Below are 23756 nucleotides of genomic sequence, written 5' to 3'. Positions count from 1 at the left end.
GCAGAGGTCCCCTGGGGCCTCTGGACAAAGGTAATCTTAGGGGAGAGTGGACGGCACCTAGAGCAGCAGTGAGTACCTTACTGTCCAGCTTCTTCATGGTGACCAGGTCCAGGGACTTGAGCGAATGGCCAGTGGGGGCAATGAAGTAGAGACATGCGTGGATCCTGGTGTCATGGTAGTTGAAGAGAGAACGTTTGATCTTCAGTTCCTCTTGCAAGTAGGCCTCAAACTGGGCATCGATATATTCCACGATCGGCTTGTAGCTAGAAGGCAGAAGACGGTTATTAAAACACATTTTTAAATCAGCATGTCGCTAGTCTCAAACTCTTTGTACAGTCCTCCAGGAAAGTCCTTAGTGGTTCCCTGTTCTCTAAGAGCTAGAGTCCAAGCTCCTTACCTTGGCAGCCCAGACCTTTGGCCATATGACCCCTAAACATCACCCCAGGCTCCCCTATCCTTCTCCTTCCTAGTTCATGCTTTCTGCCCCGCATGGCAAGCTCCCGCCTGCCTCCAGGCCTTTGCTCATGCTAGATCCCCACCTGGAATGGTCTTCTTCCTCTTAATCTCCTGGCTAACATTCATCCTTTTAAAACAGCAATTAGAAATATGTAGGATACACTGTCACTGCCCCCATGGCACCCATGAAGGTATTGCTAAGAGACTGTGGTATTCTTCCCTGCTGGGCCAAAACTGAGCCTCAAAATCTGTCCCAGTAAAGTGACTTTGACAGGCTCTCCCAACTGAATGGCATTGGTGCCCAGAGTGAAACTCCTCTGTGGTTTTAGGATGTGGCACCATCTCCGGCTGGCAGCCTCTCCCTGCTCCTCTGCCCAGTCCTTCGGGGAGGAGGGCTAGCTACTCTGTACTCTCAAAAAGCCCTGCGCCTGCCATGACCTCATCTATAAATGGAAGTGCCTGGTCTATTAGGATCAAGGTTCCTTCCAACTCTCAATTTTATGATTTGAAGGTAAACTCTCTTCTCACCAAATCCTAATTCAAATCTGTTTTGAATAATTATGCATGACTCTATGAACTGACCACAAACACTATCATTAATAGCATATGCGGGATATATATTCAATAAACCACATGTTCTCCAGGGACAAAGTAGTTCATTAGGTCACTATGGAAAAGCCACGAATTCTTCCAGGTCTCCACAGGGACTGCTCAGAAGCTAGTGTCAGCACCAATGAGATGGGTGGATTAGGAATGAAATGGGTTAATCCTTCCCCAGACTTACTACCTTGCTGAGGAATGATTTAAGCTTTAAGAAAAATAAAAACCTCTCAACACTCAACTTGCAAACCCATAAATTAAACTGAAATCCCTGAAAGGGAACTATAAATCTTTTATAATGAGGATGACAGCAGATGTCCTAAAAGAAAAAAAAAAAAATTTATGACCAAAACTGAAAACAGAAAAAAGTTTTCTTCTATTTTCCTTTGGTGATTTACTACAATCCATTGATTCAATCTGAGCAAAGCCTCTAGAGGTTTAAAGAAAAAGTAGACTGTGCCTGAATAAAATCCTTAACATAATAGAAATCCCAATGAATTCCAATAGAAAGGATGAACAAGCAATAAGATTCTTCTACATGTTCCAATTTTAAAATATAGGCAGGTAGGGCTTCTCTGGTGGTTCAGTGGTTAAGAACCAGTACAATGCAAGGGACACTGGTTCGATCTCAGGTCCGGGAAGATCCCACATGCCATGGACCAACTACCACGCCATAACTACTGAAACCCGCATGCCCTAGAGTCCGTGCTCTGCAACGAGAGACGCTACTGCATGAGAAGCCCTCACACCACAACTAGAGGAGTCCCTGCTTGCGGGAACTAGAGGAGACTCTCACACAGCAACAAAGACCCACTGTAGCCAAAAAAATAAACCAATACATAAATTAAAAATTTTTTTAAATATAAGCAGGTATTATATAACAATATTAATAATCATTATTATGATAGGATAGTTATATAAAATGGTGGTTAGAAGCATGGACTCAAGTCAGACCAACTAAGATCAAACTCCAAATCCACAACTTTCTAACTTGCTTTGGACAAGTTACTAAACCTCTCTGTGTCTCAATTTCCTCACAGGTAACATCAAGAACAAAAATATCACCTATATCAGAGCTAATGTGACAAATAAGTGAGCTAGTATATGCAAAAAACTAGCACATCAAAGTGTGAGATTTAACTGTTTCACAGTAATTTAATCAACCACAAATAAGAGAAAAGCAAGCCTCAGTTTTCAAAAAAGACAGGAAAAAAAAGAAAAAGGAACTTTGTACTGACCTAGATCCATGGTAACTCTTCTGCCACTGACTCATGCCCTGTAGGGCAGTGGCCCAGGCCACTTCAACGAGGCCCACTCATGCCCTGTGAGTCCAAGGCCAGACTTCGGGTCCCCTGACACTGAGGCAAGTGCTCGGGGAACCAGGGACCCCCCAGCACCCTCTGAGCCCGGAAGGGAGGAAAGCAGCTCATGGTAGTTGCTCCTTCCTATCCCCGCAGTTCCTGATTTGCAGCTTCCTAGCACCTCCCCCAACGGTGGTCCAAGAATGTTTCTTCTTTCTAGTAATTTCCTTTCTGCCTTTGGTCTTGATTCTGTTCCACCAAGATTATGGGAGGCATTGCACCTCTCCTTTTCCAGTGAGGAACGCTTTCTGCCCTGGATTCAGCATCTCCGAAGCCATCTGTGGTTCTCGGCTTACGTTTCAGGCTTCCTGCCGCCTTCCCCTGTTTAGGAGTTTGGGCCAATCTTTTCAATCTCCTTTTCCCTGTGTGCAGTTTCCTTGGAAAATCACATTTCCTCTTGTGTTTCACTTAACCAGATCTCTTACCTAAGTTTCAGAACTCCATCCAACTGCTTACCAGATATTTCCACTTGCTCTTTTAGCTAAGTGCCCAAAATCACACTTCGTCTTGTCCCCAAACCCTACTAGCCCGTATTCCTTAGCTCAGCAGATGGCATCTCCATCCACACCACTGGCCAAATCAGAATCCTAGGTTCAACCCAGAGACTGATCACACAGAGCCTACCTCCCACATATAGCCAAGCACAAGATCCCATCTGTTCTAGCCTCTAGAGCATTATAAACAAATATATGTATTTCAGGAAAACTATTGACCAAAATCACTATTCCCTGCATTCCACATTTAATTGTGTTGATGAAACAGCCTCTCTTGATGCATATAGTAAGTCAGCCTAGTGGCTCTGTTCTCCCTTCACATCCTTCAAATAACCCCTGCCCTCTCTCCATCTCCTGTCCACGTGTGATCTACACTCAAAGTCACAAAATAAGGAAATTTCATCCTTATTTTTGCCTTTTGCTAGTTTCCATTCTTATAGCGAGGATACCTATTTATATTCTGGTTTTGCCAATTCAAACTTCTTTGGATTGTAGCCATATCAAGCAGAGGAAAGGGGGCAGGTAAACCAAATCAAGTTGTATGTTTACACATAATTTCCTTTTAAGGCATGAGGATATCCCTTTTTATCCTCCACTCTTTTTTTCCCCCCATAAATATCCAGCCATTAAAAAAAAAAAAAAAAAAAAAAAAATTGACAGTGGTTGACCCTAAGAGTGATAGGAAAAAGTATTGTATACAAAGTTTTCTAGCCACCCAAGGTACCCACTGATCATGCTTGCAAAATAGCCCATGCCATTGTTCAGGGACTGACTCTCTATTTTGTATATGAACAGATAAAAGATACCTGCCATATATTTTCCTCTCTCTTGCTATCTATTAGCCAAAGCTAATTTTCCTTATCCTTCTACTACCTCTACCAGAAAGTGTGACTAAGACAGAATTTAAAGATCAAACAGACCACTCCATTACCACTTTATAACTCTGATAAAGATTCAGCGAGTTTGAGGAGTCTCTCAGTGGGCTTTAATTAGCCATGCTTTTTGTGCTATCATCATAGTTTGTAAGACGCTACTAACATTCTCCCATCTCCTAAATATGCAGAATATATATATTCTGCAGCAGAAGTAGAAGCATTCTTCCAGTAGAAGAATCTACTATAGCAGATTGCGATTTCCCTTCTCCTCTAGACCTCTTTCCTTCTTCACTGAATAGTAGAGACAGCAGAACAAGAATGTCCTTAGACCACGAAGAGTTAATCATGCTATTAAACAAAACAGGAGACCTTACCAGACCTCTCTTCCTGCCTCCTTCTAGCTAGCCTGGTCCAAGGCAGACAGTGATGCAGGAATGCTGACATGTCCAAAGCCTACATACACAAACTGGGACATTCTTGAAGTCTTGCGTCGATGGCAGAAAAGCTTGCCTAATCCTCAAAGTAGTAAAAATAATCATGGGTTTGGAGAAACAACACATCCCTTCGCATATGTTTACATACTGATACAAAAATGCATACCCCACTTCCAATTTTTTTGATGGAAGCAGACCCTATCTGAATGAGTAGTGTTTTTTTGTTTTTTTTTTTTAAACAAAAGGCATTTGGGTTTATAGTCAACAGTGTCAACAATCCTTCTGGAGCACAGAGTTCTAAATGCCACTCAAAGAGGTTATGCAATAGCTGTCAAGAAATTTCAGAAGAAAAAAAAAATATTTGGTATCTAGGTTAGGTTAATACCACACTTCCTCTCTTCTAAGTCTCCTTGGAAACTATTATTTGACCCAAATGAGTCAGAAATTTTCTTAAAGAGGCCTCCAGCTGCAAATGTGTGGGTCAGCCTTGTACTGGCCACCTGCTGCTCAGGGCTGGCGAGTGAAAACCCACCAGAAGGGTAGGAAGTCACCATTTAAAGGAGAAGTAAAAAATGTAGTGGCAGTGCTGGGGCGATGACGAGCAGGAATAGCTCAAGGAATCTTAGCAGCAAAATGCACGAGGATGGTTCTCATTCCCTCCAGAAGGCACCCCGAAAAAGTCCGGCTGCTGCCTGACCATCAAGCAGTGCACACGCCTGGCATTCCGCAACCCCAGGGAGAAACCTGCACAGGTCAGAGACGGAGACCCGCCTTGTTTCGATGGGTCCTCCTGACCATAAGAGGACCAGGAGCCCCCTGGCTTGCTTCCCGGCTCCCATAATGCACTTGTGCTCTTCTGCTTGTCATCAGGGTTTTCTCTTCATCTGTTCTACTGAGCATGACACACAGCATTCAGACAAGAACCTCTCCATCATTCCTTGGAATTGAAGTCATAAATCAAGAGCAACTGCTCAGCTGCAGGAGCTGTGCTTAGCTGATCCCCACTCAACACAATGTACAGATAGTCCATTTTGACAGATGCAAAATAAAATCTTTCTTACTGTGTCTAACAATTGCTCCTGTTATTCCAGGCCAATGTTTACTGAAGAGCATATAAACTGCTCTATAGATAAACTAGAGCTCAGTGCTCAGCTAGAGCGTGCATTAAATATTTCTCTGTCATTACTATGGGTACATCTTTATATCAGAGACAGTTAAAATGTATCTAGACAATACACAGCTCTAGATTTTTAAAAAATGGTTAAAATTCCTCTTTAGAAAACACACACATATACCATACACAGTTCAGAGGAAAATGAAGCAAACAAAGAAACAAAACCTGGTATGATACAAGTGAAGTGTCTGAGCCCTAAGCAAACAGACTGTAACTTAAAGTGCTGGTTGTCTTATTCCCATTAAGTTGTCACTGCACAAAAATGTCTCTGGAAGCCTCCTTCTAGAATTATCTTTGGGCCTGGGACAGTTTAACTTTCTCAAACTTTTTCTGGAGAATGAACATAAATATTTAAAATAATCATAAGGGATTCAAAGATTAGTGAAGAAGATGAGTGGTCTTGAGATGAATGCATGGGCGCAAACCAGGAAGGTTTAAAACTTAAACACCTCCCTCAAATAAGGACTACAGAAACTCAAAGAGTCGAACTGGCTTGGCTCTATCAATTGAGAAGGTTTGTTTTATAAAAACAAAACTTCACAGTAATACTTTATAATTAGGTGAAGTTTTGTCAACCAGTTTTAGTGAATACATAAGATGGACTTACGGGCTACCCTGGTGGCTCAGCTGGTAAAGAATCTGCCTGCAATTCAAGAGACCCCTGCTTGATTCCTGAGCTGGGAAGATCCCATGGAGAAGCGATAGGCTACCCACTCCAGTATTCCTGGGCTTCCCTGGTGGCTCAGCTGGTAAAGAATCTTCCCACAATGCAGGAGACCTGGGTTCAATCCCTGGGTTGGGAAGATCCCCTGGAGGAGGGCATGGCAACCCACTCCAGTATTCTTACCTGGAGAATCCCTATGGACAGAGGAGCCTGGTGGGCTGCATGCAGTCCATGGGGTCACAAAGAGTCGGACACGACTGAGTGACTAAGCCCAGCAAGACTGACTTATTGCTAATAGCTTCTGTCTACATATAAACTATAGGATCAAAATTTTGAAGGAAAAAAAAAAAAAGACATTTTATTTCTTAAGCAGGTTAAACATATCTGTTTTCTACACTGACAAAGACGTTTGTTATAAATACATTATCTGGTTAGCTTAACAAACCCTCGCTGGATAGAGAATGATCTGAATTCCTCACTAGGCTCCACTGAGACCACACTCATTATTCAGACTCAATGTGGCCATTCTGCACCCAGCAGGCCACCCAACTGTGAGCAGCCTACAGGAAGACTCAGACAATGCATAAAGGAGCCACAGTGCTCACACCACAGCTCCAGCATCAGTACTAAGATCCTGAGCCGGCTGGAGATCAGCTACGATATTTCCCATTGAGCTTTCACAAACACGCTTTCTTCACTTTGGGTTTTAGAAGCGGATACCCCTGGCTGCCAAAGCCATCAAAATACAGGATTACCCCCTATGATTACCACACCCCTCCTCCAGGCTCAGCCATTCACAGCGCCCTTCCTTAGACCCCACCTGAAAAGAGATTGTGTGCAGATCCCACTCTGAGACCTGAGAGTATCTAGTGTCATTCTCTTAGAGTGAGATAAACTGCCAAGGACCCATAGCTGGTTATTGGCAGAATTCAGACCACAACCTGGGTCTACTAGATCCTGGGCTCTAGTTTCTTGGGCAAAATCATTATTGACTCCAAGTTTTCACTCAGAGCTATAGGAATTTGGGGATTAAGTCAAATATCCCAATCTGTCTCAGTGACTAGGAGAGCATGAGTACCTGCATGCATGTTAAGTCATTTCAGTCGTGTCCGACTCTTTGTGACCCTATGGATTATAGCCCGCCAGGCTCCTCTGTGCATGGGATTCTCCGGGCAAGAATGCTGGAGTGGGTTGCCATTTCCTCCTCTAGGGGATCTTCCCAAGCCAGGGACTGAAACCGTGCCTCTCATACCTCCTGCGTTGGCAGGCAGTGTCTTTACCACTAGCGCCACCTGCGAAGCCCTAGGAGAGCAGGGCAGATGCTCATTCCAAACTCCTCTTACTTTTTAATGCCTGGTTTTTGTTTTGTTTTCTTGGCAGAGTTAAAGTGACAACATCAACAACAACAAAAAACAAACCAGAAACCACATTCCCCAGACCCTCTTGCAGCTCGTGTTCAGATGTGGCCTACTTTCTGCCAAGCAGCTGCAGCCATACGAGACCTGGAGGCAGGGAGCATGTCCCCCAAGGCAGAGGCCACACACAGGGAAAGGGGTTCTTCTTGCAAGTGGTGATGAAGGCATTCGGTTAATAGGAACAGATTCAGTGGAGGTTCTGGAGACCTGTCCCCAGCATCACAGGTACCAAATATATACAGTAATTTGTGGCAGGAGTTCCATTAACCCTAGATGTTTCTCTAGACTGCTTTTCTAGATGGGAAAGCCCCCAAACCTGGTTCCATGACTTTTCCGGGAAAATATCATAAGCTAGCTTATTCCTTCTAACAAATCCCTTTTCTGCTCATACTAGCTGGAATCACGGAGAAGGCAATGGCACCCCACTCCAGTACTCTTGCCTGGAAAATCCCATGGATGGAGGAGCCTGGTAGGCTGCAGTTCATGGGGTCGCTAAGAGTCAGCCACGACTGAGCGACTTCACTTTCACTTTTTCACTCTCATGCATTGGAGAAGGAAATGGCAACCCACTCCAGTGTTCTTGCCTGGAGAATCCCAGGGACGGGGGAGCCTGGTGGGCTGATGTCTATGGGGTTGCACAGAGTCAGACACGACTGAAGTGACTTAGCAGCAGCTGGAATCAATTACATCAGCTGATTCTGACCTCAAGAACATTCTAAGAAAATTTCTCAGAGGGCAACAATGTCTTTTAGGTGACAGGAGACCAAGCCTTACAACAAGCGAACATTTAGTCTTTGTATTTACCCAGGATGAGTCTTGTTACCTCCTCATTCATTTACATCCCCACAAAATCCCAAGATGTACCTGTCATCTTTATTGATCTGATCTCCAAATCCCACGGTGTCAACGATGGTTAACTTCAGCCGCACATTGCTTTCCTGAAGCTCATAACTTCTGGCTTTTAACCGGACACCTGGTTCATTGTGAGTCGCTGGGTCACTTTCAAATTTCGTGTTGAATAACGTGTCCATTAACGTGGATTTGCCGATGCCCGTCTCACCTGCATGATCACAACAGAGAAATCAAAGAAGGTGTCAGTGCCTCTGAGACATCAGTTCACATCAGCAGCAGTGTTTTTTCTTTTTTTTTTAAATCATCGTGTTAGAAAAAATTTTTGAAAAGTCAGTCTCACCAGATATCCCACCACACACAAAAAAATAGCTCTTTCCGTGTGTGATCTATGGACTCCCTCTCTAGAAATGCTTTAATGGATTTCAAAAACCATTCGGCAGAGAAGATCTTGAATTTATAGATCAAGATGCTCTTTTTTACCTCTGAATAGAGAAACAGAACTTAAAAGCTTGCCTGTGGTCAGTCTGTGGTCATTTCAAAGACATAAACTGTAGCTCTTCCTTCCCTAAATGTTGGCATGCAAAACTATCAATATAGTACTTAAAAAAAAAAATCTATATTACTGAGTTTCTGTTACTAGGAAAATGTAAGAGACTGATTGCATTTATATTGAATTATCTGATACCATCTAATGTTGTGGGAAAGAATTACATCTTTTTCAAAACAACACTCTTAACAAATAACAACAAAAATAACAAACCCAGCTACAATTACTGAGCACTTACTTTCTACCACGTCCTGTGATAAGAGCTTCCGATGTACTATCTCATTAAACCCTAGTACTAATTCCTGTGGAATAAATGCTACTGTTTCCTCCCTTTTACAGATGAGGCATTAAAGCTTAGATAAGGTTTAAGTAACTTGTCTAAAGTCATATTGTTAAATGACAAAGCCAGGTTTCTAACTCGGGTTTGTGTGGTTCTAACACCTACATTCAACCAATTCTGACATTGTTACAGAGAAAACTGACTGCCTAATATTTTCAGGTATGGTTATGAATCTGTGAGAATCCTTTATATTATCTCCATTTGCATTTCCCAATTCAGTAGATGGCAAGCATTTGTTAGATGCCCTGGTATTCAGGCTGATGTTTGTGACAATGAAACTGAATGATGTTAAATGACCTGCAACGATGGCCTTATTGGTTCACATTATAGTTCAAGTCATCAGGTTTCACTGAGCCTCTAATATATGCAAATCAGAGTGGCAGGTATTATACTAAACCAATCAAATGGTAAGACCCAAATGTGGAGCCATGGAGAACTTTAACCTCCTCTTTAAAATAAAGCCAAGAAAAACTTTCTCTTGATACTAATTCTTGAGTCAAAAATAGTTGGCAATGAAAAAGAACCCACCCACTTCTGTGGCCGTGGCTGAGTGTGTGGGGGTAGAAATCAAGAAACATGATCTACAGGAATGCATTTTTTAAAATAAAATTTGGAAAATTTCCCCAATTAGATTTTCAGCTCAATTTAAACATACGAGTATACTCTAGCCCTTTCAACAAATCTCAATCCCATGATGTTCCTAGGGACAATATCTTGCATCTGAAGGGAGGGTTGCTGTAATGCCTTTTAGGAAGGTGACAATTCTATCCGAGAAAAAAAGAGCTCTGGGATTGGCAGCCTTAGGGCAACTTTCCCATTGAAAAGACAAAATCCACTTACTAATTAGAAGTTCTGTATTACTCATTGCTTTCCAACATAGTACAAAAATGAAGTAGAACGGAATTTCTCTGTAACTGAGCTTTCTCTAATTAGAAGCCTTCTGTGGTTTGCCACTGACTACCATGATTCATTTGTAGGATAAAAGTTAGTCAAGAACATTTGCCCAACTCTTCAGCTTTACCCATTGGACCTGATACACCTAAGATCAAAGAACTTCCTCCTTCATCAGTCTTCATTCAGCCAGTATCTTTTCCAGCTTTGTGCCAAGTGTTGGGAATACAACAGTGAACTGGCTGGATATGGTGTGCTGCCATAGCGTAGAATCTGATCTGGAACATGACTGAATCCCAACCAGACTCTGATTTACTATTATGGAATGGTATTTACATGTCTGCCATAACCACCTTCCTCTTACAAGCAAGACCATAGTTTATTCCTTGGCCCTTGCTAATGACCACAGGTAACTGGACCAGTGCTACCCCTCTGCTGCCCCCTGGGGCACCCCCAGGGCTGCACCCATGGAAGTGCAATTATGACGCTGAGAGAATGCTCCATATTGAACAGTGATCTGTGTATCTAATCACACTTCTCTCTTTGGGACTTTGAGTCTGCACACAGCATGATGGCACGAGAAAGAAAAGATATACTAAGAGAAGTGAATAAGCAGATGCCATGAGGCTATAAATAAACAGAAGACATGTTGTTGACAGACCATTAGCCAGGCATATAGGAGAAAGAGAGCAGACAGATACAGTAGACGTTAGTATCTGAAATTCATTCATTTATAATACTTCAGTATTTACTATGTAACAAGCACAGGTGCTGGGGATAAAACGGTAAATAACAGTAGCAACTGAAACGTCTTGAATTTCTGTGATATCCTGCATGTTGTTCAGAATCTCCATGAAGTCTGGCTGTGTAGCAGTCGAGACTGTTTCCTGTCTTCCTTACTTTCTTTAATATTCTAACCAAAAAGACCCATCAATAAACATAATCAAAAGTAGGCTCTGTTTCCTAATGCTCAACAAGCTCATAGCCATGATTGGTAACTTAACAAAATAACTCTTGAGCAAAATAAAGTTACTAAGTAATGGATACAGAAACAAAACAGGGTTTTCACTCATAAGATACAGAGAATCTGAACAGCAATTCAGTATTGAAGGTACTCCAGTCATTTTAAGTACATGAGTATCTTTCTCCATACAGCAAACTTCTTTTCAGAATTTACTGGAGTGGGTAGCCTTTCCCTTCTCCAGGGCATCTTCCCCACCCAGGGATTGAATCCAGGTCTCCCGCATTGCAGGTGGATTCTTAACCAGCTGAGCCACAAGGGAAGCCCAGAGTAAAGACAAAGGAAGAACCCCAGAGCTACCTTCTAAAATTTCCTCTATAAGGTCAAGGTTCTGACAGTGGAAAAGTGACCCATCTTCCTTCATCTCTTTCCCTCAGCACAGCAATAAAGACTACAATTTACATGGCAAGAATTCTAGGTTACCTGGACAGCACTGAAATCACCATTTACTAAGTTGAGAATTAGTTAAGCATATGTGAATCAAGAATATGATGCTTTTTTTTTTTTAAGGCAACATAATTTTAATTATTTGCATTAAGGTGGACATTATGAACAATTAGCATTCCAGGCCCTACTTACAGCACAGGGTTAATCAACGGGTTGGAAAAACCGCTGTTCTCTAAATTTCAGAGTGCTTAGCTTTCCATTTCTACGCTCTGTGCTTTGAAGAGCCCTAATTAGACACCGCTACCCTAGCAGCAGTGCAATTCACCAAAAGTATTTCACGAAGAAATGACAGTTTGGGGAATAAAAGGAATTCTAGAGAACTAGGAGAGCTTTCCAATGCGTTCATTGTTGAGGTCAATCTCTAGCCTCAGAAAAGAAGGCATTTTCTATACTTTTAAGGACACACAAGAGCAAAAAGGCTTCTTTTGAATTGAGTAACTGAAAGCCTACCTGGCGTAGGTTCCAACTCAAACCCAACAACCGCAACAATATTTCGAGACAATTAATGACTAACAGCAACTCTAAAACATCTCAGAACACCTGGCTCCGAGGAAGCCTTCCATAAAAAGTAACTGAAAAGTGGTCATAGTGATCACTTATACTGAGATTTGCCACTTTGGTAGATTTTTCTGAGTCTGTTGTTTATTCTGTGATAAGGTCATCTGCCTAAACAGTTGTTAGAGTAACAGGAGATTTACTCTTGAAGTGCTCTCTGGGGCTTCTGCTTCTCCTGCTCCTGCCAGTGCTGGTAAGCTGGACACACAGCACAGTGGCAGGCAGGTCTGCCTCTTCCATTCTCCTCTCAGGCTTACATAAATCTCAAGCTCTAAGCTGGACACTGTTAAAAAAGAAAAAGGAAAACAAAAAGAGCACAGAGGAATGTATTATTAATTAGAAGGTAATTACAAATAGTTGATCGGTGATTCAGCATTTTTACTCTGATTGCCAAAACTGGCTACTTGGATAATTATTATTATATCTACTCAAATAGCTGTGAATGAAGGTCTGTCTGTCTCCTCTAAACAGTCGAGGTTTTATTCTTGGATGGAGCCAGATAATCAGAGAGTTATGTTGTGTTATTTTAACTCCTCATAGAATCCCATTTGATGAAGCACACTTTGGCTAATACCACCAGGGACTTGGAAGACCTGCATGTGACCCTCAGCATCGCATGCCTCAGTGACCCCCAAGTAGGGGAAGCTCAGGAACCCAGGTTTAAATGGAGGGACAGCCACATATGTCTTTTCTGAAAATTTACAAGAGACATTTCTCCAGGTAAACTGTGCTTCATCTGGAGGAACCTGTTTTTACTTTATAGTTCTATAAGTCTGTCCTCATTAAATGTTTAACTTGTGTTTGGCACATTTGTGTTTAACAAATATCCATAGACTGATTGGGCCTCCCATGCTCTGGCCACACCAGCTAAGAGATGAATGTGTTCCTGAGAGAATCAACTCCTACAGGCAGATCTGACGGCTTTGCTCTGACTCCAACCTTCACTTTGTTTTCTGGGGTTAATTTTATCTTTATTCATTTATTTCTTCATTCCACCCTTAAACCACTTACACCCTTTCCTGGAAAAGCAAGCTGGGATAAAAACGTTTAAGATCTGATTGCAAAATTCCACAGCTAATGATGACACTATGGCCTTAGCTAAAATGATCTTAAACTCGTCTGCTTCCTATTTCTCTTCTGCCATTCTCTCAAAACAATCAGTGAACTTATTTTCTAAAACTCTGCTCTCAAAATGTGCTATTAATTTACTTTGACCCTACTTTGAACTGGCTGCTCTTCAAAAGCCGGGATGTCGCAGTATTTATCCCTCTGTGTAGGTGCACAAAGAACCACATACAGCAGATCAGTGGTGTAGCTTCTCACAGAGCTGGTGTCATTTTGGAAGGAGAATGACAACGATCAATAAATTTTGAATTGTGAAAATAGGCTGGGTACTAATTTAGAAATACAGTGTGGGTAAGAAAGAAAAGTTTATTAAAAAGAATGAAATAACGCCATTTGCAGCAACGTGGATGGACACAGAGAGTGTCATAGGGAATGAAGTATCAGACAGAGGAGAAATACTGTATGACATCCCTTATATGTGGAATCTCAAAAGAAATGATACAAATGAACTTACTTACAAATCAGAAAGAGACTCACAGTCTTAGAAAACCAACCTATGGTTGCGGGAGGGTGGGGGGAAGAGATCATTAGGGAGTTTGGGAAGGTCCTGTACATACTGCTATATTCAAAACAGATAACCAGCAAGGTTGTATCCATTGTACAGCACATGGAGCTCTACTCAATGTTACCTGCCAGCCTAGATGGGAGGGGTGTTGGAGGAGAACGGATACAAGTATATGTACTGCTGAGTCCCTTTGCTGTTCACCTACCACAACTAGAACAACACTGTTAACTGGCTATACCTGAATACAAAATAAAAAGTTTAAAGTTTAAGAAAGACATGCTTTATTTAAACTGAAGTACAGTTTTGGGGATAAACTGGTGTGTTACAGGCAAGATGGAGGGTAAGAGAACTATGAACCCGTGGCTGTCTGATACCTGATTTAGCATCAAGAATTCTCTTCCCGACTTCAGTGGTTGAGAATCTGCCTGCCAGTGCAGGGGACATGGGTTTGATCCACACGCTGCGGAGCAACCAAGCGCATTCGCAGCAGCTACTGAGCCCGCACACCTAGAGGCCATGCTCACAGCTAGAGAGGCCACCACAGTGAGAAGCACATGCACCGCAGCTGGAGAGTAGCCCCCACGCGCCGCAGCTGGAGAGTAGCCCCCACCCGCCGCAACTGGAGAGTAGCCCCCACTCGCCGCAGCTGGAGAGTAGCCCCCACGCACCGCAGCTGGAGAGTAGCCCCCACCCGCCGCAACTGGAGAAAGCCACGAAGAGCTAGTGCAGCCCAAAAAAAAAGAATTCTCTTCCCAGTTAAGTGAACACTGCTCTCCTGCTCTCTGTTACACTTCTCTCCAGGACTGAGAGAGAGAGGCTCTAACAATATTTAATTCAGTGCCTCTAAAACTAAACTAAGTGCACACCAGGATTAATTTCTGCCCTGGTTTGTTTCCTCTCTCTTTGCAACCTGTAGGCTCTTGCCACAAAACAAACTTACGATTCTAAGACCTTTTAGAAAAACATCAGCTTCCTTACTAGGATCATAACTTTTTTTTCAGTCTTTAATTTCCTTCCATATCTTTCACCCACAATAATGATGCTGTAAACACCATGGGTGCGCATACTGTGTAAAACACATAAATGCACAGTAGGATGACAAGGAGAAGAGAAAGTAGCATGGATACTCAAATATGACACCCACTTCTCTAAGTGGCTGTCAAAACATTTGGATCCACTAGAATGCTTTTCGTAGACTCTTACTTTAGAAACAGAGCATTAATTGACACTGAGAACTGTCTTCTTCTACAGATATTTTGCTGTAAAGTATTTGTGAAGGGATTTGATGTGTCTTATCCTCTGAAGAGAAGTACATTTAACTTAATGCTGACACTCCCTGTTTCTCAAAGAACTAAAGCTTGTTCCAACCAAAGGACTCCAAAGTGCTGTGCAAAAGAACCCGGATTGCTAGATATACGGGCAGAGAAGGAGGGGAAGGACTTACTATGAAGTAAAAAAAGGAAAATGTGAAAAACAGAACAGCATGATCTCATTTGTATAAAATCAAAACAAAACAGCACTTACCCAATCACGAGAGACCTGTTTATATCTGCCCAGTGTGTGTCTCCCCATGCTCTGCCTGCCTTCTGCCCACGTCTCCTCTCCTCGGGACCCTTGTGTGTTTCAGGGTAGATAAACCCCATCTCCCACCTCGGGTGGGTGGATGACTCAGGCCTGGTGGATCAGACAATCCCGTGACTATTGAAGAAGCTGTGTCAGGAATGGCTGCTTCTTCCCCCTGAGGTTGCTAAGCTGGCGACACCGCCAGCGGCCATACCACCTCAGTGAAGAAAAAGCCAAAACACAGGAAAAGCCACACAGAAGGGAGCAGGATCGGAAACTGGAGACGGAGCCCTGGAAATCCTCTTTGAATTCCTAGACCAGGCTGTTCTTAATTACACAACGCAGTATAGGACCTTTGCAGTGTGTTTTAGGGTTGAGGAAGAGCCTTAATTCAGTTTAAACTAGATTTCTGCAATTCTCGGTGGAAAATTTCCTAATCCAAGACCAGTCAGAGAGAGGTGCAACACTGCTGGCTCTGAGGATGGAGGAAAGGGTCCAAGCGTCAAGGAATGTGGGCAGCCTCTAGCAGAGGGGAAAAAAGGAAGTGTCTTCTCCCCTTGAATTCCACAAAGGAGCACAGCCTTGCAGAGGCCTTGATTTTAGCCCTGCAAGACACATGTTGGACTTCAACAAAACTGACATGCTCAACGCTCTGTGGTGACCTAAATGGGAAGGAACTCCAAGAAAAAGTGGATACATATATACCTGTGGCTGATTCACTTTGGGGTACAGTAGAAACTAATAACATTGTAAAGTTAACTACACTCCAATAAAAATTAATTTTTAAAAATTAATTAATGAAAAAGCTGTAAAATAATAACTGGTGTTGTTTTCAGCCTCTGAAAATAATTTCCAAGTGTAGGAAGTTTCTAGAAGGATTCTACAGTTTTATCTCTGTGGAATGAAAATGAGGGTGGGAGGGGAAAAGTAGGGATACTTTATAATTTTTGAATTAGAAATACGCATTATATTAGAGCAACCCTTGTGGCTCATATGGTAAAGAGTCCGCCTGCAATGCAAGAGACCTGGTGGGGAAGATCCCCTGGAGGAGGGCATGGCAATCCACTCCAGTATTCTTGCCTGGAGAATCCCATGGACAGAGCAGGCTGGGGGGCCACAGTCCACGGAGTCACATAGAGCTGGACACAACTGAGTGACTAACACACACACATGCATTATAATGGACTTCCCAGGTGGCGCTAGTGGTAAAGAACCCGCCTGCCAATGCAGGAGACATGAAAGACGTGAGTTCGATTCCTGGGTCAGGAAGATCCCCTGGAGGAGGACATGGCAACCCACTCCAGTATTCTTGCCTGGAGAATTCCATTGACAGAGAAGCCTGGCGGGCTACAGTCCATGGGGTCTCAAAGAGTCAGACACGACTGAAGCAACTTAGCACTCATAATATTAAGTACGTGAAAAACTAATTTTAAACGTGGTTAAGAATGGAGTCCAAGGGGTCTCAAAGAGTCTGACACAACTTAGTGACTAAAAAACAACCAGGAATGGAACCAGAGTAAAAACCTAAGAATCTCAGGAATCATCACCCACCCAGGAGAATCAGAATACCAGCTGCTTTCCAAATGCAACAGCACAGCATGGATGTGTCTTGTGAGGAATTCCAACTAGTATCATTAATTGCACTAGTAACACAAAGGTGAGCCAACGAGCCAACACTTGCATAGCACACACCAGGTCAAACCAGATCCTTCCAGTCTGGTTCCACTGGACCAGACAGCAGGGGCTGGAGCGTAACTCTCAAATGCATTCTAGAAGCTGATTTTGAAGGCAGGGCTGGGGGAGACAGACAAGAGAAGCCAGAATAGTAATTGGCCTACAACTTAGCATACTTTTCAATAGAAAAATCAACAAATTGCCAACAAATCACTATGCTAATGAAGAATCGCTCTGCTCTGCAATGAGCATTTAGCAGAAGAGAAAAGACAACTCATTTATGCCGCTCTGTAGAGCAAGCTGCCACTCCAGGGGGTCCCCTGCTGAATTTTAATGTGGGGGAAACAGAAACAAGGAGAGCTGGCGGCTCTGCTCATGTTCCTCTCTGGTGCTCGAGCCAGAACGCCAAACAGCGAGCTGGCTGGGGGGCAGGGTGGCGGTGGCTTTCAACACCCATGCACATGCCACATTCAACATGCCCCTCTCGAAGATTTTCAGAAAGGAAGATATCTAGCCCTCCCTCTCAACAACTGACTTCCACTGAATTCTCTGCTAAATTCACTTCATTTTACCTAGACAAGAGAAGTAAGTCAGGTACATTCTGCTAAGCTTACTGTAGGGAGGAGACATACAGAATATATATTGGCTACAGGTAGAATTCCTTTTAGTTTGTCTTGAAGTCTATACCCAGAAGACAATGGCCATGAAACAGTGTAGCCCGAGCCACTTCACTGCTGGGCAGCCTGGTCCTCCATCAAGAGTGACAGGAAAGCTGAAGGAAAGGCCATTATCTATTTCAAGGACACGTCTGCTTCCAATCAACAGGAGAGTCCTGTTTCTACTTTCCTCTTTTTCTCCACCTTCTTTCCTACCTTCCTCCTCTTGGTTTAAAAAAGATATGGCTAAAGAAGAAAAATACCGAGACCAGAAGCATAGGCCAATACATCACATTTAAAGGCTATGAATAAAACATACTGGAGACGCAAACACTTAAGTCAGATCTCTTTGGCCTTTTCCCATTTATCTACCAGGAATAAACGGAGATCAATTTCAGATTCCAATTGAAAGACTAAAGGTTAATTCAATAATTCAGGTGGAAAATTTATTTCAAGTATAAAATAGGATTTAAGATTGTCTTTTACTCTAAAAGCAAAATTTTAAAGTATTCTCAGTTTATCAAAGTGGTTAAAGTAATTGCAGATTTTACCTGCAGTAGGTAGAAGCATATCTTTAAAAGGATTTCAATGGAGATTACTACTGCAGCCTATTCAGAAACCCTGGAAACAAATTTTGAAAATGCTTTTGAATGATCTTCCTGTGTATGTGTATCTCAGTTCCTTCTTTCAACTTCCTACAGTCTAGTTATGGGCTTCCCAGGAGGCTCAGTGGTAAAGAATCCGCCTGCCAATGCAGGAGACACAAGAGATGTGGGTTCTAGTATTCTTGACTGGGAAATTCCATGGACAGACAAGCCAAGTGGGTTACAGTCCATGGTGGTGTAAAAAGTTGGACATGACTGAGTACGCATAGTCTAGTTAGGGTCTAAGCCCCTCCCCTATGAAAAATTAAAATTTTCAACAGCAATATTAAACTGATCATTCCTTGACTATTTGACATAAATAAAAATAACACTTTGAGTAACACCACAAAACTGACAAAGCATTTTATCTAAATATGTCTGTATCTTTGAGTTGGCCAAAAAGTTTGTTCAGGATGAACTTCTTGGCCAACCTAAGAACTGTGTGACATATGTGGAGTGGAGATATTATTATCTTGCTTTACAGATAATAAAAGAGTGAAAATATCATTCCCCTTATTTCCTGAAACATGCCCCTCTGACAGTCACCTGCCGACACCTAAGAGTCAGACTCGTTGCTCAGCAGCAAGCGACGAGTCACTTACCAACACACAGGATGTTGAAACAGAATCCTTGAGAAGTCGACTTGTTGACCAGCTGGTCGGGGAGACTGTCAAATCCAACATGGCCAGAAAGGGATAAGTTTCGAAGCTCTTCATTCTGGAATGTCAGAGGGGAAACATTTGAGAACCCATGACAACACCCCCTGGGCACCCCTCCCTCTCCCATCCTCTCTTCTTGGCACATGGGGAAAAAGGCGACCCCTCTGTGCCCACTCCCTCCATGGCTTCTACACAACTGAAGCTACCAACTCTAGAGCCATACTCTTTCCACAAAATCACAGCGACTTGCAAAGCACACTGTCTCCCTCCCAAGCAGCTCAGGTATGCTTATCGGTGCCCCAGTTCAGGGGAAATACGCCTCCCAGAGGCAGCTGATACCGACATGCTCTAAGTGACACCAAAACTCCAGTCCTCTGACAGCCTCAAGCGCGCAAGAAAACTTTTCAACCCAGAGGGAAAAAATAAAGGACTCTCTTCCAGACACAGGAAGGAGCTTTCAGAAGCTCACAGTGGAGGATGCATTCCTGTTACTATGCAGAAATTCTGTAACCACCATATTGAACACATTGAAAATGGCGCAACACAGGGCTTGGTTCCTTCTCTAGCGTGAACTGGACAGGTTTGGGGGGCCTCCTTGCTCTCCCCCACAGGCTCTGCACTCCCCACGCCTGCTCAAGAGTCTACTGAAGGAGAATGGGGCTAAAGTAGTTAGCATACTTTAAAAGCTGGGTGACTTAGGCTGTATTATTATATGGTGCTAACTTCCTCCACTACTACTCCACTCCACTATCTACTACTGCGGCAGGAATCCCTTAGAAGAAATGGAGCAGCCATCATGGTCAACACAAGAGTCCGAAATGCAGTACTTGGATGCCATCTCAAAAACGACAGAATGATCTCTGTTCGTTTCCAAGGCAAACCATTCAATATCCCAGTAATCCAAGCCTATGCCCCAACCAGTAACGCTGAAGAAGCTGAAGTTGAACGGTTCTATGAAGACCTCCAAGACCTTTTAGAACTAACACCCAAAAAAGATGTCCTTTTCCTTATAGGGAACTGGAATGCAAAAGTAGAAAGTCAAGAAACACCTGGGGTAACAGGCAAATTTGGCCTTGGAGTACAGAATGAAGCAGGGCAAAGGCTAATAGAGTTTTGCCAAGAGAACACACTGGTCATAGCAAACACCCTCTTCCAACAACACAAGAGAAGACTCTACACATGGACATCACCAGATGGTCAACACCGAAATCAGATTGATTATATTCTTTGCAGCCAAAGATGGAGAAGCTCTATACAGTCAGCAAAAACAAGATGAGGAGCTGACTGTGGCTCAGATCATGAACTCCTTATTGCCAAATTCAGACTGAAATTGAAGAAAGTAGGGAAAACCACTAGACCATTCAGGTATGACCTAAATCAAATCCCTTATGATTATACAGTGGAAGTGAGAAACAGATTTAAGGGACTAGATCTGATAGAGTGCCTGATGAACTATGGACGGAGGTTCATGACATTGTACAGGAGACAGGGATCAAGACCATCCCCATGGAAAAGAAATGCAAAAAAGCAAAATGGCTGTCTGGGGAGGCCTTACAAATAGCTGTGAAAAGAAGAGAAGCAAAAAGCAAAGGAGAAAAGGAAAGATATAAGCATCTGAATGCAGAGTTCCAAAGAATAGCAAGGAGAAATAAGAAAGCCTTCCTCAGCGGATCAATGGGATCAATGGAAAGAAATCGAGGAAAACAACAGAATGGGAAAGACTAGAGATCTCTTCAAGAAAATCAGAGATACCAAGGGAACATTTCATGCAAAGATGGGCTCGATAAAGGACAGAAATGGTATGAACCTAACAGAAGCAGAAGATATTAAGAAGAGATGGCAAGAATACACAGAAGAACTGTACAAAAAAGATCTTCACGACCAAGATAATCATGATGGTGTGATCACTCACGTAGAGCCAGACAGCCTGGAATGTGAAGTCAAGTGGGCCTTAGAAAGCATCACTGCGAACAAAGCTAGTGGAGGTGATAGAATTCCAGTTGAGCTATTCCAAATCCTGAAAGATGATGCTGTGAAAGTGCTGCACTCAATACGCCAGCAAACTTGGAAAACTCAGCAGTGGACACAGGACTGGAAAAGGTCAGTTTTCATTTCAATCCCAAAAAAAGGCATTATCAAAGAATGCTCAAACTACCACCCAGTTGCACTCATCTCACACGCTAGTAAAGTAATGCTCAAAATTCTCCAAGCCAGGCTTCAGCAATACATGAACCATGAACTTCCAGATTTTCAAGCTGGATTTAGAAAAGGCACAGGAACCAGAGATCAAATTGCCAACATCTGTTGGATCATCAAAAAAGCAAGACAGTTCCAGAAAAACATCTATTTCTGCTTTATTGACTATGCCAAACCTTTGACTGTGTGGATCACAATAAACTCTGGAAAATTCTGAAAGAGATGGGAATATCAGACCACCTGACCTGCCTCTTGAGAAACCTATATGCAGGTCAGGAAGCAACAGTTAGAACTGGACATGGAACAACAGACTGGTTCCAAATAGGAAAAGGAGTACGCCAAGGTTGTATATTGTCACCCTGCTTACTTAACTTCTATGCAGAGTACATCATGAGAAACACTGGGCTGGAAGAAGCACAAGCTGGAATCAAGATTGCCGGGAGAAATATCAATAACCTCAGATATGCAGATGACACCACCCTTATGGCAGAAAGTGAAGAGGAACTAAAAAGCCTCTTGATGAAAGTGAAAGAAGAGAGTGAAAAAGTTGGCTTAAAGCTCAACATTTAGAAAACTAAGATCATGGCATCTGGTCCCATCACTTCATGGGAAATAGATGGGGAAACAGTGGAAACAGTATCAGACTTTATTTTGGGGGGCTCCAAAATCACTGCAGATGGTGACTGCAGCCATGAAATTAAAAGACGCTTACTCCTTGGAAGGAAAGTTATGACCAGCCTAGATAGCATATTCAAAAGCAGAGACATTACTTTGCCAACAAAGGTCTGTCTAGTGAAGGCTATGGTTTTTCCTGTGGTCATGTGTGGATGTGAGAGTTGGACTGTGAAGAAGGCTGAGCGCCGAAGAATTGATGCTTTTGAACTGTGGTGTTGGAGGAGACTCTTGAGAGTCCCTTGGACTGCAAGGAGATCCAACCAGTCCATTCTGAAGGAGATCAGCCCTGGGTATTCATTGGAAGGAATGATGCTAAAGCTGAAACTCCAATACTTTGGCCACCTCATGCGAAGAGTTGACTCATTGGAAAAGACTCTGATGGTGGGAGGGATTGGGGGCAGGAGGAGAAGGGGACAACAGAGGATGAGATGGCTGGATAGCATCACCGACTCGGACGTGAGTCTGAGTGAACTCCGGGAGTTGGTGATGGACAGGGAGGCCTGGCGTGCTGTGATTCATGGGGTCGCAAAGAGTCGGATGTGACTGAGCGACTGAACTGAACTGAACTTCTTCCACAATGCTCAGTGCATTCTGTGGGTATTGGAGATCATCTGTAAAACCCTTCCTTCCCAGGGAAACAGAGGCTACCTATGGTCCTTCAATTAAGAACCACAGTTATGGTATGGGATTCCAGAAACGAGTTATTGAAAGTCTTCCTGGTGTCTGGCTATGTTGCCAATGAGCTTTATACTCAAGAGACTGAATTTGGGGTAAGAAAACGAGCCTCAGAGTTCCATTTTTAAATAAAGAAGGGAAAACCTTGCACAGAATCAATTGGTCAATAGTTTTTAAAAGACAGTCTTCGTTATCCTCCTCTGTGTGTTACACAATAATGAGAGTGATGTCTTTGAATACTCAGACTGAAACTCCATTTCCAAGTCGTTTCAATCACTAAAGAGAAGAAACGTGACTCCCTAAATGTTGGGATTTCAGTGCAACGTTTTATGGACAAAATGACGTCTAAGGGCCTTGCAAGCACTAAAATTCTGATTCTGTGAAATACAGTTGGAAACCACCACCACTCCCCCTGAATACCATGGTGGCAGCTGCAGGTTTGAGGTCACTGGTACAGAGAACAGATGCCGAGGCTATGAATAGCCTCCTTGAAACCTGCCAGCAGTGAATATGAGACTCGAGAGGGGGCTCTCATCCTTGACAAGGATGGCCTGGCCGACAGCGCACCCAACAGCTTGGGGAGCGGCCCCTGGGGGGCAGCAGCTCTGGTATCTGGCCAGGCCTCCCAGCACCACCACGGGGCCCCAAGGCTACCACCTGCCCTTTCCTCTACAGATACCTCAAAGGTTCAGGCAGCACGTATTTTTAGGGTGTTTACCACATCCGCCAAGACTGAAGGAGAAGATTTGAAACAAGTCTGGGTTATATTTAGAACTCTTTCCATCACAGCTGTTCAGCGGCTGCTGTGTAGCCGGCGAGGAGACACCATCATACCAGCCTCTTTCCTGACGTACCACCGCCTTGAGCAGGCAACGAGCAGCAGGAAAGGAGACCAGGCAAGGAAGAACTATCTCCCTACACCCCCTCTCCTTTTTTGCCACAATAATTCTTTTAATTTCTGGGGCGGGGGAGGAAAGAGTGGTTTATTGCTCTGGATTCTGGAGGGTTGTTGGGTTTTTAGATTCAGATATGCACCCAGGAGCCAATCCGGGGAAAGAATCAGAGTTAGTAATTATAGCTCTCATCCCAGAACCCAATGCTCAGCATCTCATATTCTCACCATTTCCAAAACACGAGAAACCACCCACACACCCACTGAGTATTTTTGTACCCACTGAAAACCACATACAAAATGAAAGGTTATAAAACAGTTTGGTCTTAAATTTTTTTTTACTTTGAATTTATGTCTTCAACATCT

The 23756-nt window shown here is 43.1% G+C and overlaps 1 protein-coding gene across 7 annotated transcripts in view; it reads right to left on the bottom strand.

Annotated features, from left to right (window-relative positions):
* Positions 1-23756, bottom strand: part of SEPT11 (septin 11) — a 97543-nt gene that overhangs the window by 27217 nt on the left and 46570 nt on the right. For all 7 annotated transcript variants that reach the window (XR_003511572.1, XM_027544831.1, XM_027544834.1 and 4 more), the window contains exons 2-4: positions 18896-19010; positions 8338-8533; positions 77-263 (exon numbers count right to left, since the gene is read on the bottom strand). Coding sequence is in view for 6 of the 7 variants with exons in the window: in XM_027544831.1 (XP_027400632.1) it covers positions 77-263; positions 8338-8533; positions 18896-19010 (498 nt within the window). In the remaining variant the exon portion in view is untranslated. The remainder of the gene's footprint in view (positions 1-76; positions 264-8337; positions 8534-18895; positions 19011-23756) is intronic.

This window comes from Bos indicus x Bos taurus, chromosome 6 (assembly GCF_003369695.1).
Source record: "Bos indicus x Bos taurus breed Angus x Brahman F1 hybrid chromosome 6, Bos_hybrid_MaternalHap_v2.0, whole genome shotgun sequence".
Classification (NCBI taxonomy): Eukaryota; Metazoa; Chordata; class Mammalia; order Artiodactyla; family Bovidae; genus Bos; species Bos indicus x Bos taurus.
Note: the sequence above shows the minus strand (reverse complement) of the source record. Positions and strands in the feature narration are given on the sequence as shown.